Source organism: Gavialis gangeticus, unplaced genomic scaffold (genome assembly GCF_001723915.1).
Source record: "Gavialis gangeticus isolate Ggan-Ray unplaced genomic scaffold, GavGan_comp1, whole genome shotgun sequence".
Classification (NCBI taxonomy): Eukaryota; Metazoa; Chordata; order Crocodylia; family Gavialidae; genus Gavialis; species Gavialis gangeticus.
Window position 1 is genome coordinate 31,405,726 of NW_017729034.1, and position 24,111 is coordinate 31,429,836.

The 24,111-nt window shown below is 44.4% G+C and overlaps 1 protein-coding gene across 1 annotated transcript in view; it reads left to right on the forward strand.

Annotated features, from left to right (window-relative positions):
• The first annotated feature begins 8,235 nt into the window (after positions 1-8,235).
• Positions 8,236-24,111, forward strand: part of MRPS18A (mitochondrial ribosomal protein S18A) — a 30,389-nt gene continuing 14,513 nt past the window's right edge. Inside the window, exons 1-5 of the mRNA XM_019527477.1 lie at positions 8,236-8,443; positions 10,942-10,973; positions 14,912-15,016; positions 22,551-22,674; positions 23,442-23,514. Of these exons, the coding sequence (XP_019383022.1) occupies positions 8,251-8,443; positions 10,942-10,973; positions 14,912-15,016; positions 22,551-22,674; positions 23,442-23,514 (527 nt within the window). The 5' untranslated portion in view covers positions 8,236-8,250. The remainder of the gene's footprint in view (positions 8,444-10,941; positions 10,974-14,911; positions 15,017-22,550; positions 22,675-23,441; positions 23,515-24,111) is intronic.

Sequence of the window (24,111 nt, forward strand, 5' to 3'; positions counted from 1 at the left end):
CCATCAGATTCTGGCCAAATTGAAAAGAACAGTGTGTTTTATGAACATCCATTTAAACTCTCTGATCCCCAGTATCTCACTTTCATCTCTGCTAAAAGATTAGCTTTTTCTTCTGACAGTTTCATCCTCCTCTCTGATTCACTCAGTGAGGATATAGCCTAAAGCTCTTTTTGCAGATGAACCCTTGCTATCTTTACAATACAGCCTTGTGTGACACTATGCACGAGACTGTCTCTGTACAAATAACAGTGCATTTCCATTTTGAAGTTTCATGCAAAGGGTCAGATCCTCAGTCTCTCCTCCCCCTACAATGTACACACTTCATGATACTTCCAGGAAGAGGTGAGGGAAGGAACAGTGCAAGAAAGTTGAGGGCTGGAGTGCAATGAACTCTGATGACCCTGAGCACTGGAATAATTCATACCACAAAGCTTTAAGAAATGCAATGGCATGTAGTGTTTTCACCTGATTAACGAGAAGGCCAACTGCTACTACATCTCACAACAGCTTCCAAATCTCCTGCAGGAAGGAGAAGGAAAAGAGTAAATCCCTTTCTATGTATTCCTTTAAGAAATAATCAGTGGAAACCTAGGATGTAAAATAGGAAGCAGAAAAAACATACAATTAGCAATGAAGTCTACTGACTTGAGTAGCCTAACAATCTGAACTTTCTTCTAGAATTTCAGTCAACCAATCTGATTAGTTGCCCAAAACATCATCCCAACTACAGAGGCTTTTTCAGAGTGAAAAATAAATGGGGAAAGAGAAAAACACACCATCACAACCCACATGCACATAAACCATGATTAGTATTTCCTTGTAATTTTAAATTTTAGAGGACTTTGGGTTTCAGGAGTTAGTAATTTTTTTTTCCAAAATACCAAGAAAGGTTTTTCTATTGTGGGACTTCTTTTTTTCTGAGTCGAATCAGAATCAAAAACTGCCAGAAAAGCAAACGTATTTCTCTCAGGATTTGCAAAGTGATTTCTAGGTCCAGATAAATTATGCTCTGTCCATTAAGACTTTATGGCAAGGCTCCACCCAGTACAGAATAGTGTCAAGGTTGGGTGGTACTAGCAGCACCATGATTTTAAGTTTCTGACTTCACCTGGGAAACACTGTGGCAAAAAGAAACGTCACCATGGTGTTTGCTGCTCCCATGAGGTAACTACTCCTGTGTGGCCTGATCTAAGAAATACTGAAGAAGCTTAAGTGGCTGAAATCTCCAAAAGATGAAGGGCTCTGGGACAACCTCTGTTGGCCTCTATGTTGCAGGTTTTCAGCATGATGTTCCATAATGGAAAAAAGAAGACTGAGCACACAAAAGGCCATAGGAAGAAGGGCAAGACAAAAGGAATAGGCAAGGCTAGCTGAGAACAGGCTCCACTTAAGCTGCATACAGACCTCACACAAAGCACTGAGAATTGGTCAACAGATTGAAGCCATCTGGCTGGAGGAGTCATTAACACCAAAACCCTGCTGGAGGTCTCTCTATCATGTCCTATAATGCTCTAACATCAGAGCACAGTATTTCTCCATTCCAGGGTAGCAGAATTAAACCTGGAGACATGCATGAGAAATGGACTCTGTACATTTTGTCATGTTAATAGCATCCTCAAAATGCATAGCTCCAGTTGGCATTCCCACTTGCAAGAAGGTTTCAGTTCTTACCCTATGCCCTGTTATGTAAATCCTGCTGCAGTAAAAGGCTGGACATCTAATTCCTGGCACTGGGAGTGCAGAGCCTGTTCTGCACTCAGGAAATAGTGCATATCTTGCCACTGGTGCCCTATTTGGTTTTATTGCAGGGATCAGGCTGAGGGTGTGGATCTTGCTGCATTTCAAGGCTGGGCCTATGGATCCTCCTTTGCTCAGAGCCTGAGAATGTGAACCTTATAAATGTCCACATTAAAGATGCATTTATTTATTATTAGATGCCTGTGCCCCAAAGGGCTCAGAACAGCTTACAAGGAAAAAAAACAAAATAACTTATGCAGGCAGATACAATATTAAAGAACGTGACCCCAGTTGACTTCCTGCCCTTTGGGCGGGAGGGCTGGACTCGATGATCTTCCGAAGTCCCTTCCAGCCCTAATGTCTATGAAATCTATGAAACATATATACTTACATAAAAGAAATCCACAAACAGTACACCAGGTTAACCTTACTGGCTAAATGCCTGCCCAGATAGAGGTCTTGTAGCATTTTTTGAAGATGGCCAGGTTCTGGCAGGACACAGAGGGGAGGGAGTTCCAGAGCAGAGGGGTTACAACTGAGTAACCTCCCATGTGTTTTCACCAAGAGACCTTGACACACAGATGGTACTTGCAGGAGGTTGCTCTTGGTTGATGTCATGGATCAAGGTAGGATATAAGGGAGAAGGTAGTCACTTAATGTACGAAAGTCCCATACCATTTAGGGCCTTATTAGTCCAAGTCAGCACCTTGAATTGCACCCAGAAAGTTATTGGGAGCTAGCACAGACTCAGCACTGCAGTGATATTCAGAGAAGCAGTTTATATGGTGATACAAGACCACAAAAAAGAAAGCTAGGGAATGGTTGGCTTTGAACACATTGCCCAGAGAACCTCATAGGTGCATTTGGGACTTTAGTAATAACAAGAGGGAAGGTGATTCTACTTCAAAATCCACTCTGATAGCAGATTACTGGTTTTGACCCTCCGAGGCCCTCAGTGAGGGACAACATAAGATTCAGCCCACATGAAAAAATATATATATACACATACACACACACAATGATGTCTGAGGACACTTGGAGGACCAAGTGGATTCCTGCTCCCTTCCTAAACTCATCCCTGAATACACCTCTTGCTGAAGTAAAGCTAAACATCTGTCACCACCCTGCCTCATTTTTGTCAGAACTCCCAATATGGCCATTGGTAATGCAGTTTTATCATGCCATTTAATAGTCATAAAGAGGTCACAGCGAAAAGAGCAAGAGATATGGAAATGTCTCAAGACATAAGGTCACATACCACAAACATCATTTTATAGACCAGCTAATCCTTATGCACCCATTTTATTTGCAAATTAATGTTGCTTGTGCTTTGATAACAATGGACAAACTACAGTACAGCAGCTGCTATGCCGGAGTGGACCGTTATGAACTAAACTCTGTTTTTTTATTGTTTATTTTTTTTAAGTCCCTTTTTCACTTGCGCTGGAAAAGAAAGAAACCTCATTGCTCCTAGAGAAACTCAAGTGCTTGTTGAGCATTCTTTGGTCTGGTTGCTTCAGTGTTGTAGCTCAGCTTCTGTTCTCTATCATCCTCTTGTACAATCTAAGTTTTAAGAGTGGCAGAACTCAAGATTCACAAGGCAACTTGTTCAGCTGGTGCCATCATCTTTGCTTGCCCATACAAAAAAGTCAAAAACTGACAAAAGCCATGGGTATTTTTTTAATTATGAAAATCTCAGAAGCTATTATCTGTGTGCCAGAAAGAAACTTCAGGGATCAGAAAGTCTCTTCCACCTGAGAAAACTTTCTCTGAGACATGTCAGGGGGGTCTTTAAGAAGAGGCTGGATGCCTACCTGGCTGGACTCGTTTGAGTCCCGTTTCTCTTTTTGGGGTTTTTTGTTGTTCTCCCGCCCTGGGGGGGGGTCGGGCTAGAAGATCTACTAGGTCCCTTCCGACCCTTAATCTATGAATCTATGTCAGTTAAAAAAGCCACGGACAGTAGCAGCTGAAATATATAATAGAGAAAAACCTTTCAGACTGAAGTGCTATTGCAAAAGGACGTTGGATTGAGTTCCCCACTGGATTGTACTTGTTTATACTTAGCTTGAAATCTTGGAAGGAAATATAATGAAATTATTACTTAGTTATTTCACTTTGAAAAATAACCATATCCATTGGGAAAAGAAGAAAACCTTGGAAATATAAACAAGTTGTTTTCAAGTAAATTGTTCACTTGTAGTGCCATCTCTCCTCCCTTCCTAGTACCTTCCTCCTGATTTTCTGCCTTCCATCATCATTTCATAACCCTAATTCCCCATTTCTGTCTCAATAACCTCCCCTCTCATCTTCCCTGCTATGTTCTATAAGAGGAAAATGATGGCCAGTTCTGCAAAAGTCTAGGCATTTAAGGTATGCTGCCAGTCTATATTAACCTCTACCTGCACACCAGACCCTTGTTTGTGAAACAAACCTCACAGTAACCCAGATCAGGGTTATTCATCAATGCTCAGAACAGCTTATGAACTGTAGTGGCCTATGGACTATTAAGCTATTTGTTGAATTGGACCATTGCTACCACTGCACTTCGCTGGAATGGCTAAATGATACTTAACTAAGAGTAACATTAACTGATAATGTTTCTATGGAAGTAGTGAGGACTATAAATAAAACACAATGTATAAAATACACTCCTAGTCTTTTACTTTTCCAAAAGTATTTGCAATATTAAGTGACTATTTGATTTCTAGCATATATAGATGCCATAAGAATAACTACAAAAATGTATTGTGATTATTATTCAAAGTGCCAGTTTTGCCTTAGGGTAAGAGTCGGTAACCTCTCTCTCGCTCTCATCCGCACCCCGCCTTTCCTGCTAGTGGGCAGCTGCCTGGAGCAGGGATGCTGTAATACAGATTAAGTGGCAAGGGATGGTCTTTAAAAATTATGGTACTATTCTAAGAAGTTTGTATTTTGTTAACATATTATTCTAATGGAAACAGAATGAGTTGCCTAATTTAAAATATTGGAAAATCAGCCTTCCATCTTAAACCACTTTTCTTTTGCCTCTGATCATTCTGCACTGGTGCATCATAATATGATTTATGATGACAATTCCAGACAGCAATATGTTGCAACCAACTCACTGGCAAATTCAAAAGGTTTCCTAACTGTCGGAGGGGCTTTTCTGGATCCAAGTGCTGAATGCTGACCTGCAGTGACCCCTTCAGGAAAATATACTGTGGAGAACAAACCTGGGTGGGCCAGGGGTGTGTGTGGGAACTAAATGACCTAATAGGGTTTTCCATTTCTAATGTCTTCATTTCTTTGATCAGGACTGCCTGGAAGAGCCTCAACCTTCTTAATAATGCATCCTGCCATTTACAAGGAGGTATTGATACAGGGGAGACTCATGCCATCCACTGGCACCAGGGGTCTAGCAAAGCTAAGCCAGCTGCCCTACAGGTGAAAACGGAAAGCAATAATATAGGAAATCAATGTGAAACGCAGCAAAACAACCACCCTTCAAATATGGACAAACAGAAGCCAGTTCAGACAAGGAAAATAAAGCCTCACACCAGCATTTCTGACACCTAGAAAACTGCACAAAACACTTTTCTAAAAGTAATGTCCTTTCTTCGAGAAATGAGCCATGAAATCTTTAAACACTCAAAGCTATCAGGAACTCAGTTTCTCAGCTCATGTAAAACACAGCATTTCACTGCTGCTATCTTCATCCTACCAAACACACACCACCTTTGTGCATTGGTTTCATTTTAAGTTAGAAGGAACAGCATTCACTTCTGAATCAACACCATCACTTGTTGCATCGTACAGGTTTTCCTTGATGATTTCTCATTCAAGTACTGACCAGGCATGACCTGATTTAGTACTAACAGGGTCTTAGCCCAGAGCTGAATGGTCGCAAGTTTGAGAAAAAGCCTCTGTTTCTTTTCTCCTTGTTGCAACATAGATGATATTCTGTGTTACTTCTCTTCTTCCCTAAATACAAGGGCTTGAGAAGATGAACAAATTTGGTAACCACTCCAAAAACTAACCGCTTCCAAACTGTGAGAAATCAGAAGTATGACCAATTTCCAAACTCGGAAAGATATAACGGGCCTCTACCCAAATTGGCACATTGTTTGTTTGCATCCTTGGGACTGTACAATCTACACTGTTAACAGTTATTGTATAAAATACTCAGATTAAGTAAACACTAGGAAGAAAAAATATAATCTGCCCAAAAAATGGTATGAACATAACTAATATTCTTTTCTGCATTAAAATGTGTACTAATAAAATTCTTCCAGAAAGTTGGGGGTAAGTTATTGGAAAAGGCAAAGAAAACAAATTAAATACTGTATCTACACAACCATCAGCCTCATTTTGTAAGACCAGAGGCTTCCCAACAATGTTGCCTAGACATCTCTAGCCAAGGGTCAAAATGATCTCAAGAAGCTCTTGAAAAGCTCCCACGCTGTTTGCCTCCTTGTCCTTTTTAGTGCTGAGCTACCATTGCACTGCCCAACTGTTGCTCTCCACTTCATCTGAAAAGCAGTCTCTGCCTTCTTGCTTTTCTGTCCTTTTGTGGCAAGCCTGCAGGGAGAAGGAAATTTGCATAGACTGGATCTAATTTAAGATATTGTACAAACTTTCCCATCAGTTTTGTGCAGCCAGATCCTGCTTACCAGCATACATCTTTTACAGAGAAAAAATATAAAATATAATTTAAAAAACTCATCATGCTCCTAAGCCAACTCCCCATAGGGCGACTATCCCTGCACTGGAACTGGGTTAATGTTTTGCTTGGCAATAGGGTTTACACCAGTTGTTCTCACCTTCTTTAGACTCAAGGCATCCATCATTAGACTCAAGGCACCCCTTCAAAAATGCCAGCTCTTAGCTTTCACTCCTTTTTTGACTACAAAAAAATATACTATAGCAGTTTTTCTGTTGCAAATAACTCAGCACAGCAGGTCAGAATGGTTTTAACACAGTGGATTCCTATTCGAAATCTCTGGGTTTATTTTGTAAGTTGTGTTTGCACACCTGACCACACCAACACTGCGTGTCACCCGTGAAAGGATCTCAAGGCACCTGGTTGAGAACCAGTGGTCTAAAGCCTGGACAAGCAAGATAGTCTCCTACTGCTGTAAAGCCTTCTGCTCACAGAGCAGTGGTCCTTAACCTTTTGGCACTTCATAGTTTCATAGTTTCTAGGGTCGGAAAGGACCTGAACAGATCAAGTCCAACCCCTGCTCTGGGCAGAAACGAGTGCTGGGATCATATATCCCTGCCAGATATCTATCCAACCTCCTCTTGAAGACCCCCAAGGTCTAGGTGCTTCATTTTCCAGTTATTTCCATTTGACAGCCATGAACTTGATTGCCATGAGGAATCTTATTTGTGCAGGTCAACAAAATTAATTGGTTTTCATGCATCTTGTACAGTACAAAACATAGTCTGACTTGACAAGAACAGAAGCAAAGGCAAATTAAGTAATGCTTATGTTGGGTTAATCATCAGACACTTGGAAAGAGCACCATCAGACAGATGGAGAGAGCACCATTTCCCTTGGTAGCCTATTCCAGAGCCTGGCAGCCCTAACCATAAAGTAATGTCTCCTGATATCAAGCCTGAACCTGCTTTCAATCAATTTGTGGCCATTATTCCTTGTTATCTCACTTGAGGCATCCCTCAGAAAATGCCAGCTCCTGGTTCTGATGTGCTTTTTGACTACCAAAAAAGTTAAAAATATGTAAGAAAAAAAAAAGCCATCTCTTTTTTAATTTATTCCAGGTTTCCAGAACACCAGCTTGCCCAGACACATAACGCAAATGGACCTGCATGCTAGCATGTATCAGGTATGGATTACAGTGCATAGCCTTTACATCAGGAAGGCAGATGCACACTACTGTTACATTAAAAAAAACCCCACACTGGGTTATTGTATAAATCGGATTCAACGTTTAATATTTATTTTAATGAACACCCTATCACTGATCTCCCAGGTGACTCTCACCAGTCTCCTGGAGATATCTAATCCAGGGCAATCCTGGATGGCTGGCAACCATCCCAAAAAGAAACAACAGAGCGATTCTTCTGTGGCAAAGATCTCAAAAAGGCTGGAACAGGTCAGAATGGGTGTAACGCAATGGATTCCTATTTGAAATCTCTGGGCTTATCCTGAAACCATGTTCGCGGCACACCTACCTGTGCCAAAATGGTGGCACCCTCAAAAGCATCAAGCGCCAAGGCACCCTGGCCACAAATCAGCCATATAAAGCCGGGACAAGCAGGATGCCCTCCAAAGGCTGGAGCGGGCGGAGAGTAGGAGGCCTGTAAACCCTCACGCCCCCCCGCAGGAGCACCAGAGCCCCTGGCGGCTGGAAGAGGAGTGTGGAAGGACAGACGGTGCCTCCTACTGGGGAAGATGTAGGGTGGTGCCGGGTCCTTATTGAGGGGAGCTACCACAGACAGCCTAGCTTTGCAGCCAGAGCACTGCGGGTCAGCTTTCAGTATCCGGTCCGAGGAGGCGACGCCCGCACCAAAATGGCGCTGGCTTCAGCACCTCCTGCCAGCCCGGGCGGGAGGTGCGGGCGCCCGGGAAGCGGAAGTCGAAGTGAGGTCACGCCCGCTTCCAAGATGGCGGCGCCCGGCTTGCTGCGCTCCGCGTGCAACCAGTTGCTCTCCGGGTTCCTCTGGGGCGGCGCCGCCCGGTTCCCAGCCCGCGGGCTCCGGCAGGGTGAGTCCTGGGGGGAGCGGTGCCTGCCGGGGGGGAGGTCGGGCTGAGCCGCGCAAGCGCTCAGACACTCCCAGCGTCGGCCTCCCCTCCCCCCCGACTGCGCATGCTGTGCAGACCCGCACGGGATGTCTGGGGGCGCGGAGACCTCTAGAGGGGTCTCTGGAAGTACTGACGCAGTGGGGGCGTCGCGCTTTGATGACATCATGACGGGAGCTGGGGGGGCAGCCCTGGAGCTAGGCGGTTGCTAAGGTTACGGGCTGAGAGGCGGGGCTGAGGGCCTCGTGCCAAGCCCCGCCCCCCTTTGTGGAATCTCCTGTGCCTCACGCTTGTGGGCAGCCCCAGCTCTCAGGGTTGCTTCCCTCTCACCCTGGGCTGGAGCAGAGGCCGCCTTGTATCCCATGGTCTCAAGCTGAGGTGTTGATCCACAAGCTGGGGTCCTGAGGCTCCTGCCACACCTTACATATACTATACGTGTCAATCACGCAATAAATTTCAACTGTCCACCTCTGTAAAACAATTATCCCATCGTTAACTAACAAGGCGCACAATCAGTGTAGAGCTGCCACACATGCCAAGTCATTATCGCACCATAAAATGGACCCTTCAGCTATAAAAAGAGCCAGCCCGCTACAAAGTTAGTGCTTGAAAATGTATAACAACTTTATAGCTGGTTTTTGTCCAGCTTTCACTTGACTGTGTAGTAGGGCCCTCGCACATCATAGTGCAGGTGTTAAATGTGCAGCTAAGAGTCTGGTTGAAGAATGCGGTACTAGGGGTCCGGCTACCTACAGGTTTCCCTTACTTTATGTTGTGCATGCCTTCCTGGAAAGCAGCGTATCACTCGAATTTGCATAAAGCAAACCCACTTTACAATGTAACGGATAGGGATACCTTCCAAGACCTCACCAATGCTGACCCCCAGACCCATTGTTACCACTTTTAGACAGTTTTGGTACTCGCCAACAGCAGACAGTACACACAAGCACAGGGCACTATCATCATGGGGATGGCAACCACAGAAACACGTGTTGCAGACAACAAGCGAGGAGCACAAATCTACACAGGAGACTATGTTTTGGTGAGCACCACTCCCACAGTCCACCGCATAAAGCAGCTGACTGCAGGCTTCCACAACACCCATCGTATAACAGTGAACTTACCTTGAATATAATGAATTTTTGGTATAAAAAGGGTCATCGCATAAGAGCAAATTCATACATACAGACCCTGCATAAAGTGAGAGAATCCTGTATTCAAATGAAAGCTGGCTAGAAACCAGCTTTAGAGTCATGATGCATTTCCATGCACTAATTTCATAATGGATTGTCTTTTTATAGCTGGCAAGTCATTTTTATTGTGTAATAATGACTTTGCACATGTGGCTGGTCTACATTTATTATGGGATTCGCCAGTTAATGGTGCAATAATTACTTTGCACTTGTGGCTGGTCTTACTTTGCACGTTTATTGTGCAATTAACCAATTAATTGCATAATATACAGAAGTGTAGCAGGGGCATAGGAGTCAAGCAGATGCACTTTAGTTCCCTGCATAGCCCCACTTTTTCTGTGACCTGAGACAAACCACTTAATTTCCTCCATCCCCAGCTATAAAATGAAGATGATCTTTTCCTTCTCCAGTGTTGCAAAGAAAAAACGATCTAATACTAATTTAGGTATTACAGTCAAAGGAACACATTAGTAACCAATATGAAATAGCAGTGAGTATCTGTTGTCTTCAGAATTGCACAAATTAGGAAAGACTATGGTATATTAAATTTTACTGCTCAGACCTTAGGAAGAATGCCTTTGATTTGAAAGCTTGTCTAACTCTTACCCTACCTATGCAGTTGGCCTGATGGAAGATAGCGCTCTAACAAATCCTTGCCTCTCGCATCATTTCTGGACCATCATGGCTACATCATCACTCTAACACTAGCAAGAATTAAGGATTTCAGTTTTACTTATCCATAGCTATGAGTGGGAGAAGTTGACACAATAGTTCTGTTCTTTTGGTCTTGCCCACCTGAAGTAAGGCATTGGTCCCCATTCCGAGTGCTTTTGCAATAAGGAAAGCAAGAAAGCTGCAGCTACTATATGCAGAAGCTTTAACTAGGAAAGAATTGGAATCTGGGTAGGCAAGTAAAATGCATGGGTATTTTCAGATTACTCTTGTTTGTCCTGGTCTCTGCTGACTTCTCAAATCAAAACTAACAGCATCCAGGTAACTTTCAACTAGAAATCATCTGGAAAGTTTAAAAATGTGAAGAGAATATAAAGACACTGCAAGAATAGCAATCAAATAAGAGGTTCCCAGTTTGAAAGAACTGCATGCTACTCTGCCTTCCAGTCGAGCAGTGGTGTGCTTTGTTGGGAAGTTGTATTGTTTTTTGGTATCAGAGTCCTGTATGGTTTTGGTTTTGGATAATTTATTGATAAAAAATCACCTACTCCAGATTGAACAGGTCTGTGACCTTGTTTTCCCTCTTTATTTCTGCAGTTGTGGAAGTTACTGAAGGAAATACAACTGTTGTAAGTACTTATTTTTTTTATCCAAGTCACCATGTATACTGCTTGAAAGCCATGTTGTGTTTTTCCTGTACAGGAAGAAATACAGATTATTTGGACTTTTCTGGGATTGACTCATTAGGGTTTTTTGTAACACTGGTGTATTTAGTTTGAAGATGGGACATACTGTGCATATTCCTGTTCTGATTAGTGCCATTCATAAGTAAATAGTTTATGATATGATTGTGAAACAAATGTAAACATGTATCATGAAAATTAGACACATCAAGTGGGTAGGAGGTTATTAGACTCCTGGATCCCTTCCTCTTATCTGACCGGAAGCAGCATAAGATTCTAAGCCTGTGATTGTCAAGCAGGATGTGGCAAGCTCTTTTTAAGGGTACTATGCAATATTGGAACTGTTAGGTGTGCCTACATCGTTATGTGATTCACAAGATAAACCCAGAGACACTTGTTTGTTTAGTTTTGTTTCACTGTGTAAAATAAAAGACCTATCCAAGCTGCTAGATACCTTCGATATGAGATGGATGAGTAAAAGCAACCAAGGAAGTTGGGGAATGGTGAGAGTCTGTCTGTCTTTTCTCCCTCAAAAGAGGATCAAGCAGCATGCTTGGAAGGTCCATAGTCTGAGACTTTTTCAACCCAGTTGGGAGAATGAATCCCAAAACTGAAATGTCCTTAGGGAGAGCACCATGTTAAAAGCAGTTTATTCTTTTATAAACAAGTGGCTTTCACTTTCATGGATTTCTGAATTCCGCATGGTCTTTATTTTCACGGAGGAAACATGCTCCCTAGAGAGAGTATGTTGGAATCATTTAGACTTGAGATAACAACATGTGTCCAAAATGGATAAAATGGTCATAACCGTGTGGCCAAATGTAGAACTGGGGGAGATCCTGACAGCTTCTGATATATAATTTTTCAGTAGCAGTGGAAGGCCCATTGATAGTTACAGAATGGAAAATCTCATTACCAATGTTTTACATTCATCATCAGTTACAGAGACGGACATAATTCCTGCCATACCTTGTTGCTACTCAACCCACCCTATCAACATTACTTAAGTATTACCTGGATGCAGTTTCAGCCAGCTTGTCCTCAGCTGTGCTTTAGTCTTTATCAAATGTTGGGTGACATATTTACTGTTTATCTGCTGAACAAATCTCAGATGCGAGATGGCAGGGCTTCATTAGCATACTGGAAGTGCACAACCTGTGCTGCGTCATTATGCCTCCCACTGAGTTACTACGCACAGTGAATAAATGGGGTAACTGCACATAATAGTAGCCAGAAGTGGAGGAGCAGTAGCTAAAAAAATCAAATAATAATACCCTCTCTACTTTCTGCAAGAGGGAATTATATATAGTATCAACACAGGGGTAAAATTTATATCCATTCCCAGGATGATATCATTCAGCAAAGCAGCTAATGCAGTCTTTACTAAGACAGGAGGGCAATCCAGGCTGACCTAGACAGGCTCAGCAAATGGGCGGACGAGAACCTGATGGTGTTTAGTGCTGAAAAATGCAAGGTTCTCCACCTTGGGAGGAAAAACCTGCAGCTGGCTAGCACTATGGAAGAAAGAGACTTGGGGGTCATCATTGACCACAAGATGAACATGAGCCTGCAATGTGATGCTGTGGCTAGTAAAGCGACCAAAACACTGGCTTGCATCCATAGATGCTTCAAGCAAATCCCGGGACGTCATTCTCCCCTTGTACTCGGCCCTGGTGAGGCCGCAGCTGGAGTACTGTGTTCAGTTTTGGGCTCCACAATTCAAAAAGGATGGGGAAAAGCTTGAGAGAGTCCAGAGAAGAGCCACGCGCATGATCAGAGGTCAGAAAAACAAACCTTACGATGACAGGCTGAGAGCCATGGGGCTCTTTAGCCTGGAAAAGCGCAGGCTCAGGGGGCGATCTGATGGCCACCTATAGGTTTATCAGGGGTGACCACCAGGATCTAGGGGAACGTTTTGTTCACCAGAGCGCCCCAGGGGATGACGAGGTTGAACGGTTATAAACTACTGCAAGACCATTTCAGACTGGACATAAGGAAGAATTTCTTTACTGTCCGAGCCCCCGAGGTCTGGAATAGCTTGCCATCGGAAGCGGTTCAAGCACCTACATTGAACACCTTCAAGAGCAAATTGGATGCTTATCTTGCTGGGATCTTATGACTTCCTGCCCTTTGGGCAGGGGGCTGGACTCGATTTTCTGAGGTCCCTTCCAGCCCTAATGTCTATGAAATCTACTATCATCAGGTCTGAACCCAGCCTGACAACAGTCAAGACTTATGCTGCAACCAGAAACTATTTAAGTTGACTTGCCACAAAATGACCTTACCCAGGAATGAAAGATTAGTTACCAGCCTCTGTTTGGCTAGCTTCTCAGTTTCAAGATAGGGTTTTTGAATGACCGCAAACTGAACAAAACCTAACTTAGCAAAAATTGGCAGCATGTTCTCTTTTGGAGAGAGATGGGAGTTGTTCCACCCACAACAGACCCTATTGTTTCCATGTGGAAGTCACTAGGCAAAGATGGCATAGATCCCAAGTATTGGTTGTGGTAGAAGGCATTTCCGGAAACTCATACCACAATGGTTGACACTGGCTCTGTCTCAACTGCAGAAAACTTAATATTTGTCTCCACTTGATATTACACTGCACTGACAGGGGCTGAAAGCAGGCAGTCTAAATCTGCTATTTTTTTTCTGACAAAGTAACATGACATTTCTTCACAATGTGTGGAGGGAGGGAGAAGCTGTATCGAACGTTTAGAATTAGTTAGGCTTTTGCTACTGCAAACAAATTTACTGAGTGACATTCAGTAGGCCCCTGAAGTGGTACTTAAAAAGTCTTTGCTTCCTGCATAGCCCTAGCATACAAATTTAATATTGTTGGCCCAACTGTGCAAAAAAGGCACAAGACTTTAATTATCCATGCTTTTATTATGTTCCTGCCATCTTGAGGTCCTACTGCCATCCTACCTTTTCATTGATAGCTGAGACGCAACTTATTGTTATAGTGCTCAATTTTTTTTAACTATGATTCAACTATTTAAATGAAACCTTTTGACTAATTTTGGAGAAAAGCTCTGCTGGGTTTAACCTTATCTTTCCATTCAGCTAAAAGTTGAGAGGATTCTTGCTCAAGAGCTGAAGACTTCTTTAAAAATAATGTTCCTCACCTCTTTTTTTCCCCCCTAAACCTCCACCCACCCCAGTTTCATTTGCAGGTTTCTTTAAGAGGGCTTAAGCTGCAGAGTCAGGAAACACCACCTAGCAGTGAGATGTGCTAGACTATGGAATTTTTTTCTAAAGGCAGAATAGAAGCATTATTATATAATTTAGAGCAGTGGTCTCCAACTTTTTAAAGTAGCAGATCACCTTTGGCATTTAAAAGTAATCCAAGATCTACCATGCACCCTCCCCTCTCTCCCCACACCCAGCAGGTAAGTCTGTCGGGACGGAAGGTGGGGAGGCAGATCGAGGCAGAGGGAGAAAAAATTATTTGGGGGTGCAACTCCCCAGCAGGTAAGTCCCACCCGGCCAGTGCCCCACGCAACTTACCCCTGCTCCTGCCTCTGCAGCACTGTCCCTCACTGCGGGGGGCCTTGATCTAACCCCCGCCCCTTCCCTTCCTCATGGACTGACCTGCTGGACTGGGGTGTGCACATGCATGCACACGGGTACTCTGCCCCCCACCCCAGCCTTGGATCAACTCCAAGAGGCTCCAAGATTTACCGGTGGATCAAGATACACTGGTTGGTAACCACTGATTTAGAGTTAGATTTCAGAACATGCACAGTCTGAGGGTTATCTCATACAGTGCTGAGCGTGCTGTTGGATCTCAAGTAATAGACCTTCTTTAGCTCCCCAAAGGCATGCACAAGCCTAGACTGTGCTTTCCTCGTGATCACTTTATCCTTCAACTTGTTTCCTAGATTGAAGGCAAAATAATAGAACATACTGAGGCACCAACGCCTCCCAACCCTTCTGGTCAGTGCCCCATCTGTCGCTGGAACCTGAAGTACAAGTACAATTACGAGGTAAGTTTGTCAATGTTGTAATCCATGAAAAGGTTCCTCCCCCAAGTCACAGAGCTAGTTGAAGATTATTCTCATGGGTAAGCCTAGCCTGCCATTACTGAACTGCACAACCTGCTATTCTCTTAGCCTCCTGGGCATCATACACATTTTCAGCCAGTGGTTCCCACAGTGTCACAGCTGGCTCTGCCCATACCTGAAACATGTAGTTGAATTGCACCTGAGTACAGATAGCTACTTCTGTGAAATCTAGGACACCTCTACATCACAGTGGCAGTAGTCCTGCCCTGGATATCCCTGAGCACATCCAGCCCTCCTTCTTGCACCTGCATGTTCCAAAACCATAAATACACCAATGAAGGTGCTCTGTGGTTGGCCCCAGCACCTGATTTCAAGCCTTCAGTCTCTAGTATGCTTGAACATCTCAACTGGCCTTTTCCTAGAGGTGGAGGTGGGAGTGGGTGGGCAGGTCACATTTGGAAGTGGCCTCACTGGGGCTTGCTACCACTGCAGTGGAAACACCCTTAATGTCCTGCTGTGTAGTCATCTGAATTGTTCATATCTTGTCTGAAGCAATTTGTGTAGGAAGAGGGCATGTGGAAACATATGTGCATCCCTCACCACCCATCTTCTGATCTAGAATGGATGTAGCATACTAACAAGGCCCAATGTCAAAGATATATCATGACTCCAGTGGGTAAAAAACCTCTTTTATAGTAGTCTCATTCAGATACATTCCTGACTCTTGGAAGTTCAAAAGCATGATCTTCATTCCCAAAGAGTAATTTGACTTCTTTAAATGTTGTAAATGTATCGCTGCCATCAGCTACCTTTTATAGCTGGATAGTGAGGAATGAGAAGAAGCTAGTGGATTTTATGCCCCCATCTTAAAGCTCTGCCTGCAAAGGGAACCAGTCCATATTTGAAGCCCCTTTTGTGTTGAAAGGAAGAGAATATATTTCAAGAAAATATTGGGTGGGGGGAAAATGCTCTGAAGGAATTACTAAAATTGTGAAAGGTGCTAGGGATATCCTATAGTACACTATTAATAGGGCCCTACTGAATTTCCGGAGGAAGTGGCATGTACTGTGGCACCCTTTCCTTCCCTACCCCCACTGCTGATTGGTGGAGGAGCCCTGCTTATGGCTTGCTCCTGATTGGTGGGGAGGCAAAAACTGCAATTTTAAATATGGTACTGTTTTTGCCTCCCACCGCTGATTGGCTGAGGAACCCTGGCAGCCCCACTGCTTGCAGCTGATCAGCAGGGAGTCAAAATGGCACCATATTTAAAAACACAGTTTTTGCTTCCCTACCAGTCAGGAGCAAGCTGCAGGCGGGGCCCTTCCACCAGTCAGCAGGGAGCAGGGAGGGAGGGAGGGGGAACCTGCAAGATTAAAGGGGCTGCAACACATGCCACTTCATGAATTCAATAAGGCCCAAAACTCAACAGTGTCTTTGGGGAAAAAAGAGCACTCGGTGATCTCTGGAGGTCCCTTCCAGCCATACTTCTCTATGGTTCTATGTGGGATATACGACTTGGAGAATATAGTCCTATAAGAAGAGGCTGTTTAAAGATGTGGTTTTAAAAAATAAAACAGTTAAAATCCCAGCAATCAAACAAAAATTGTGTACTGAGAATGAAAAGGAAGGGAACCAGACAAGAGTGCACAGTTAAAAGATAAGGCAACTAAAATGCCAAATAAGTTAATGCCAGTGGGATTAAGGGAGATACAAATACATCTGGAGGAAAAGAAATGCTTGTGAGTAAAGAAGTCCACTACTGAGGAAGAGGCTGAAATGCCAAAATGTCTGAGCTACTCAAATATATCTTTGAGAAGAAAATTAAGGAAAGGGAAAGTTTGAATAATTAGGTAGCATTGACAGTCTTGTAAATGAGGAATTCCCCCCCACACACACACACACAAAAAAAAGCAGGTAAGGAAATACTTAGACATTGAATTGAAGGTCTGGATCACATGCATCCCACAGGTTCTTTAGGGAATTAGCTAACAAACAAACAGCTCCATTTTCTGTTTTGCAAGGCATGAGAAACTGAGGAGGCACCAAAGGATTTGAAAATAACAGATGAGGTACCAAGTATCTGGAAAAGGAAAGAGTGATCCTGAAATCTACCATTTGGTAAATCTAATTTAGTAAATTCCCTGCAAAAAAGAAACAGGAAAACATTACGAAGCACTCACAGAATATCAGAGCCAGGAACAACAAGTATTATTATGTAGGTTATTAAAAAAACACAATTGGGGAAAAATCATGCCAGACAAAAATTTTTACTTTTTTTGGTTCCAATAAATTCGAGGTCTTAACTTTCACTGAAGTATCTGATAGGGTCTGGTTAAAACTTACTTGGAGGTTTAAATTGGCTAGAATATGAGAAAAACTGGGATGACTTAGTCTAGACAAGAGAAGACTGAGCGGGATTTGATAACAGTCTTCAGACACAGAAAGAGTTATTAAAAGAGGATGGGATCAATTGTTCTGTGTCCACAGGAGACAGGATAAGAAGTAATTGGTTTAAGTTGCAACAAGGGAGATGTAGGTTAGATATTAGAACGGGTGGGCAATTATTTTGAGCAGAGGGCCACTTACCCAGTTTTGGCAGGCTGTTGAGGGCTGCATGGGTAGCCCCACCCCTTGACAGGTGCCCCACCCCCGGTCACCATCTTGAGACCAATGTCCCAATGTCTGGGGACCAGTGTTCCAGGGCCAGCACCAGTAGGGCCCAAAGTGGGGTGCAGGCTGGCAGGCGTCCTTGCAGCTGGGCTGGGCTGCACCAGCAGGGAGGGGGGAGCTGGCCCAGCTCCATAGAGCTCCTGCCAGCTGGGACCCCGCGCTCCTGCCACCCTGTTCTGGGCCCTACCGGCACTGGCCCCCACTGGTACGGGCCCTGTGCTCCCACTGGCTCCCCACCCACTCACACCCAGTGCCCCCCAAACCCATGGTACAGGCAGGGGGGCAGTGCACAGCCCCAACTACCCTGCTCACCAGCAGGGAAGAAGCTGGTGATGTGCGTGGGGAAAAGTGACCCCTCACCTGCCCCATGGCTGGCGCCCTGTGTTGCAGGCGCTCACAGCCTGCGCGGGGCTGTCTGGAGCAGGCACAGGAAGTCCTAGGTAGGCTGCAAGCTGCTACAGCAGTGGGCGAGGGGCCACTTTTCCCCGCACTCAGCACCAGCTTGTAACCCACCCCACTGCCAACCTGTCAGTGGGGCCAGGTTACAAGGTGGTGCTGAGTGCGGGGGGCCTGGGGAGGAAGCAGCCCCTCCCCGCCCCATTCCCGGCGCCCCTCACTGCAGCCACTTGCAGCCTGCCTGGGGCTGCCTGTGCCTGTTCCAGACAGCCCCACGTGGGCTGCAGTCACCTGTAGCGCAGGGCATCAGCCATGGGAAAGGTGAGGGGCCACTTTTCCCCATTCCTCCTTTTTTTTAGGGGCCCCGTGGGCCAGATAGAATGGCCTCATGGGCCGGATGCAGCCTGCGGGGCATATTTTGCCCACCCCTGTATTAGAAAGAACTTCCTAACTATGAGGGTGACTGTGTACAGGGACAGATCACCTAGAGAGGTTGTTAGAATTTAAGTTCAGGTGAGACAAACACCTATCTAGGATACAGGTATGATCCAGCCTTGAGTAAGAGGTTTGACTACATGACTTCTTGCAGTCCCTTCTGGCCCTATCTTTCTATGAATCAAGGAGATGAGCATTGTCAGTGAATTGAGTATAGGCCAGAGGGTATTATTATCATTAAGTTGAATGCTGTAATAAATGATCAAATTGATTTGGGGTGAGGGAAAGAAAGGGAAGAGTTCAGTGTTGTCTGGTGTTATATTCAAAGGAGTGTAGAAGAACATCAAAAATGTGTGCTAAAGCTGTAGACATTTCTAAATTGGGAGGAGCTGCAAATTCCAGCGAAGAAAGTAAAACTACTGCAAAAGCAGGGATTGAGACTTATTAAGTAGTGTTAGCCATGCTTGAATGTGGATATCTTTGTTGGAATCTTTTTTCTTTCAACCCTGCCCTGCAGAGGGGCAGTCTCCATTGTTTCTTCAGCCCTTGGTCTTACTGAGATTTGTGGCAGAGGAGATAGTTGGTGCCAATTACTGTAGTGGCTTATGCATGAGGGTGTTCATCCACTGGGATTGGGACCCCTAGTTCATTTCATATAATAGCCATTTAGTAGCCGTTAGAGATTAGTTTTTGCTTTCTGTCAATCTGAAATTAGATTGGAACCTGCATCTGAAACTTCAGCCCCCATCCTCCTCCCTCTTACATAATGCCTGGAGAAACTCCCAAGAGTAAGGGAGGAGGAAGAAAGTTGAGTCTTATGTAACCTGAATTAAAGACTGGCAGACTTGTCTGGTACAACCCAGTGCTAACTTTGTTAGACAAACAGAGTGGTTCCCAGGAAGAACAAGTGTGTTAGCAAAATCTGTCAAATGAACCAACAGCCTTAGCACTGAAGGTGGTTGCAGGTATTGCGTCTGTGCTACACTTCAGCCAACTGCCCTTGGGATGGAGCATGCTGTTTGTGCATGGTTTTGTTTATCCAGTTCATGCACACAGTCAGAGGTAAAGGCTACACTTGCTTATCCATTTTCCCCCCTCCGCTGCTTTGAATCTCATTAGTTAAAGTAGGCAGTAAATATGTCATCTTTCTTTGGCAGCGCATAAGGGAGACCAAGCTGAGGCCTTTGCCTATGAGTCCTAAATTAATTCAGTCCAAGTTGTTTTCATCAGATGCTGCAGATTACAGGGGTGGGAATCTGGGTCCAGCCTCTCTGGGGAACTGTCGAGTAATTAAAGCAGATCTGTGGTTCCAGCCTTGGCTGTCCACTAGCACAGAATGTTAATTTCATGGAACATGACGGCAACACACGAACTTGCCAGATTTAATATTTTTTCTGTAATTCATCTACATAATACTTATTTGGGTCCCTCCCCACTCTGCCCTCCACCCGCTCTGAAATTTGACTGTACCTTTTTGCTGTCTTTTTTCAGTAAGATGCATCTCAAAGTATTTTGAGAGAGGCACCTGGCACGTCAGACCTGGGACTCATCTTTGAAAGTGCCATAATCTTTGCCCAAGTGTGCAGCACTTCAAGCCAAATGGCTTGGAGAGATATAAAGAGCATCTTCCCCAGTCTTTTCCCTCTTTGCATTGGAATTGTTGATATCAACCCTGTGACTCCAGAGGGAGTAGCAGTACTTGGACCACACATACCCCAGGCAGAAGTGCTAGAGGATATCCCATGGTTATGCCATACTCCATGAAAGCCTATGGCCTACTTTGGTTTTCCAGTGTTACAGAGACTCAAGTAGATTCAAACTTAGCATTAACTCCCACCTTCCATCTCCCCAAGGAGCAATAGGGAAAGCTAATAGAAAAATTTGGAAAGCTTTCACTTCCTAGGCACTCAGATTTGAATTCCTTTTATCAGTTAGTGAAGTGAGCTGTCTGCTGGATGAGAAAGTTGTTCGTAATAGGGAGAATTGGATGACTAAAGGAGTTATGATATGGAGTCTTGTCCCAGATCACTGACTTCAGTCCATTTCAGCAAACAGTCATAGTCTACTAATACAGGTAGCATAATTGGCTATTTTGTTATTGCCCACATGCACTAGGCCAAATATTAGCTGGTCTACAGTCACCATACTTCTTTTTTGTCCTCAGCACAGAGGCTTGCTGGTGGAAGATTCCATAAGCTTTGTGGTTCCTGTTTTCTGGATAGATCATCACTCCGCAAGGTTGCTGATTATCTTGTATTAGCAATAAGATACATCAACTATTTAATATAAAGGGCCTGGTTCTGAATAAAGGGATTAGGATGGAGCTAAAGCAAAGGAATTATAGGAAGGTTGCAGGGAGGTAAACGGCAACAGAGTCTTGGATTCTCTGATGTAGGTGTACTTACACTGCAAAATGCAACCAAAAAATCTCTAAACTCTCTTTTACAACAAGGCTTGTGTGCATGGGGTCTGGCCTCAGCCATAGCACCCAGCACACACTGTTACCCCAACAGTTCATTTTAGGACTAATTTTTGCCTGGTACCATAGTGTTGGATGTAGTATATAAACCTACATAGCTGATTTCTGTGATGTGTGTCTTGTATTAACTTGACCATAGCATAGCAGAGATCAATTTTGCTTGCACCATCAGGCTAATAAGAATTCAGAAAAGGGAAGGAAGTGGAGCAGGAAAAGTTTTAAAGGAATCATTGTGAAATTGAAGAGCACCAAATTATTTCTCCAGTGTGCTTAAAGGCTGGGGACAAAGCAGGTCTGTGAGTGCTCAAGAGTGCTAGGGTTATCCACCCCAAAATGCAGCAACCGTTCTGCATTCTCTTGCATTGCCTTATGTCAGAGGGTGTGTGACTTGTGTGGATCCAGATGATGCAGTTTTGTCTGCTGTCAGGTCTCTTCAGGTTCTCGACAATATGTGCACAGTCTGTCCACCCAGAAAATGAAAATGTTTACAACTGCAACAGAGACATATACTCCCTGTCAGCGGGTTGAGTCAGTTAGCAGGGAATATCCAGCTGATTGGGGAAAAAAACCAAGAGCAGGGTCTCCAGAGGACCCTTGGACCAACAGTTGAAGATCTCTGTATATCCAGGGGGTGTGTCAGTATTGGCCAGAAGGATGTGCTGGCATTTGTGCTGCATGTGGAAATTGAAAACTCATATCTGAATGCTTGACTGTTTCTTTCGTTGATCTGAATGCAACAGCTGCTAAATAATGCTTAACGCTTCTAGAGATCCTAAACTGTAGGGTTAACAGCAGCATAATTTGAAAGGTCCCTGAGTCCCTGCTGAATCCGCAGTCTACTCCCAAGAATTTGCTGGTACCACAGCTTCTTCCTCCAGTGTAAGGTCCCTGTTTGAACAGCCCCACCTAATGGAAGTACAGCCAAAGGGTTGAAGGTCATGGTTCAGTCTCTCATGAAAAGTTTCACCTTGTCATGATCGACCAGTTTATGTAGTAGTCTCCACCCCCAAGGGACACTGTACCCAGGGGGCATGATGCATTATGCTGTGGGAAACGATAAAGGCAAAGAGGACTGGGCTCTGACCCAGGAGGTGCCTGCCAGTCCTGCATTCCTATGAGCGTTCCTAGAGAACAGTCCTATAGTTGAGTGCCCAAGGGAGAAGCCAGACATGGCTGACCTCAAACTCTGATGTGTGACTTTAAAGCACCTTATGAGGAGTTAAAAAGTGTACCCTCCTTCAGGAGTTGTGTACTCACCTAGATACAGTGTGCAAATTATAACAGATTGCAGTCTGGAAACTGTGAAGTGGCAAAGATTGTAGATGGCATAATTACTCCCATTCATTAAGTCTAGGGAATCCACAGAGAAAGCAGAGCCAATAGGTAGCGTGATGACTGATGAAAGTCACTGCTGACAAAATGCAAGGTAATGCATATTAAAAGGAATCTTATATACAGCACTAGGGGCCTCTCCGACCTAAGAGTTGTAGCTGCTAGGAAGACTCTGGCTTTAATAGTTTTACCTCTTTCTCTCAGGATGTCTTATTGCTGAGTCAGTTCATCCATTCTGATGGAGGAATGCTGCCCCGGAGGATCACAGGTCTATGTAAGGAAGAGCACAAGAAGATTGTCGTGTGTGTGAAGATGGCTCAACGAGCAGGTACTTTGTCCCCTCTGGGGACAAGCTTCATGCTCCCTTTAAGTGACATTTAATTCTTAATGAAAGGGGGTGAAAACCTGGGGAGAACCCTCATTCCCAGGCTGCCAAGTGTCAGGACACAATAATGACTATAGGCATTCTGCTCATCACTGTCTGCCAGGAATGAAGGAATTCTAGCAGTCTCATTTCTGTCACCGAGCCCTTGCCCCTCTCTGGCAGACCGTAATCCCAGGCTGCAGATTAGTCCACCATTGCAGAAATCTGTGGGGAAGGTTTCATTTCCCAGTAACCAGTGTTGAGATGACAGCATTTGAAATGGTGAGCTTTAGTGCAAGCCTCCTCTTAGCCAATTAATATTAATGTCCATGTCTAGCTCTGCCACCTGAAGATAGTGGTGGAAATATCCAGTAAGCAAAGTTTCCTCTGCCGAATCCAGGATAAATGGCAACAGATTTGAGAAGGTAGATTGTCATCCTGGAACTAAATAGATATTGATGCCCTTTTTCTGGGGAAAAAGCACCATGGTGGTGTCTTCGCTGTTCACATGTAGTTGAGTCTTTGATTATAAGTTTCAACTAAAATGCAGCACTTCCAACAGTACTGTCCCCATGATCCAAGCTAGGACACTGACTCAGTATTAATTCTGAAGAAAGACTGACCCTGAACTATAGCATCTCCTGGGTTTTCTCTGTAGATCTCCCAGCTAACTACCAGTGCAGTACCAAGGGACTACTGCAAAATCTCTTACCGTTCCTTTTCTCTCTTAGGTTTGCTGCCAAACCACAAGCCTCCCCTACCTGAAGGGTTTGTTCCCAAGAAGGCCAAGCCTACACTCAACAGGTAAACAGCCTTGACTTGTCTCTTTCTTTGTGGGGATTGGAGGAGGGAAAGCGATCTCTCCTGAGCTGGACAGCCCAGGCCTACAGAGCCAGTCAGGACCCCAGGCCTATAACAAGGGTTGGTGGCACTTCTGAGAAGGAAATATCTAATGTTGTGGTTCATAGATTTATAGATTGTAAGGCCGGAAGGGACATTGGGCCCGGTCTCCTGCGCCAAGCATAACTGGGGGTCAGGTGACCCCAGCAAGGTGATGGTGATGGTCTCTTCCCAACATTACAAGGACTAACTACACCTCATCCACCCACACAGAACTAGGACATGGCCAGGCACATAACGTTCCCTTTCTGTTCTTCAGATCTTACCAGCTTTCCCACCAATGGCAGTAGGTAGAACAGGAATGGGTGGCAGGTGTTGGTGCAGCACCCTGAGGCAAACAGATACAGGGAAACCTGCAGCTCGGGCATGGATAGGAGAAGGAGCTCATTGCAGGCATGCATGCATGCATGCTGCACTCTGCCTTGTCTCCAGTTTCCTCTTTTGACTTCAGTTGTTGCTTGCCCTTGGCTTGCCCTTCATGTGCTACAAGCTCTCATCTTC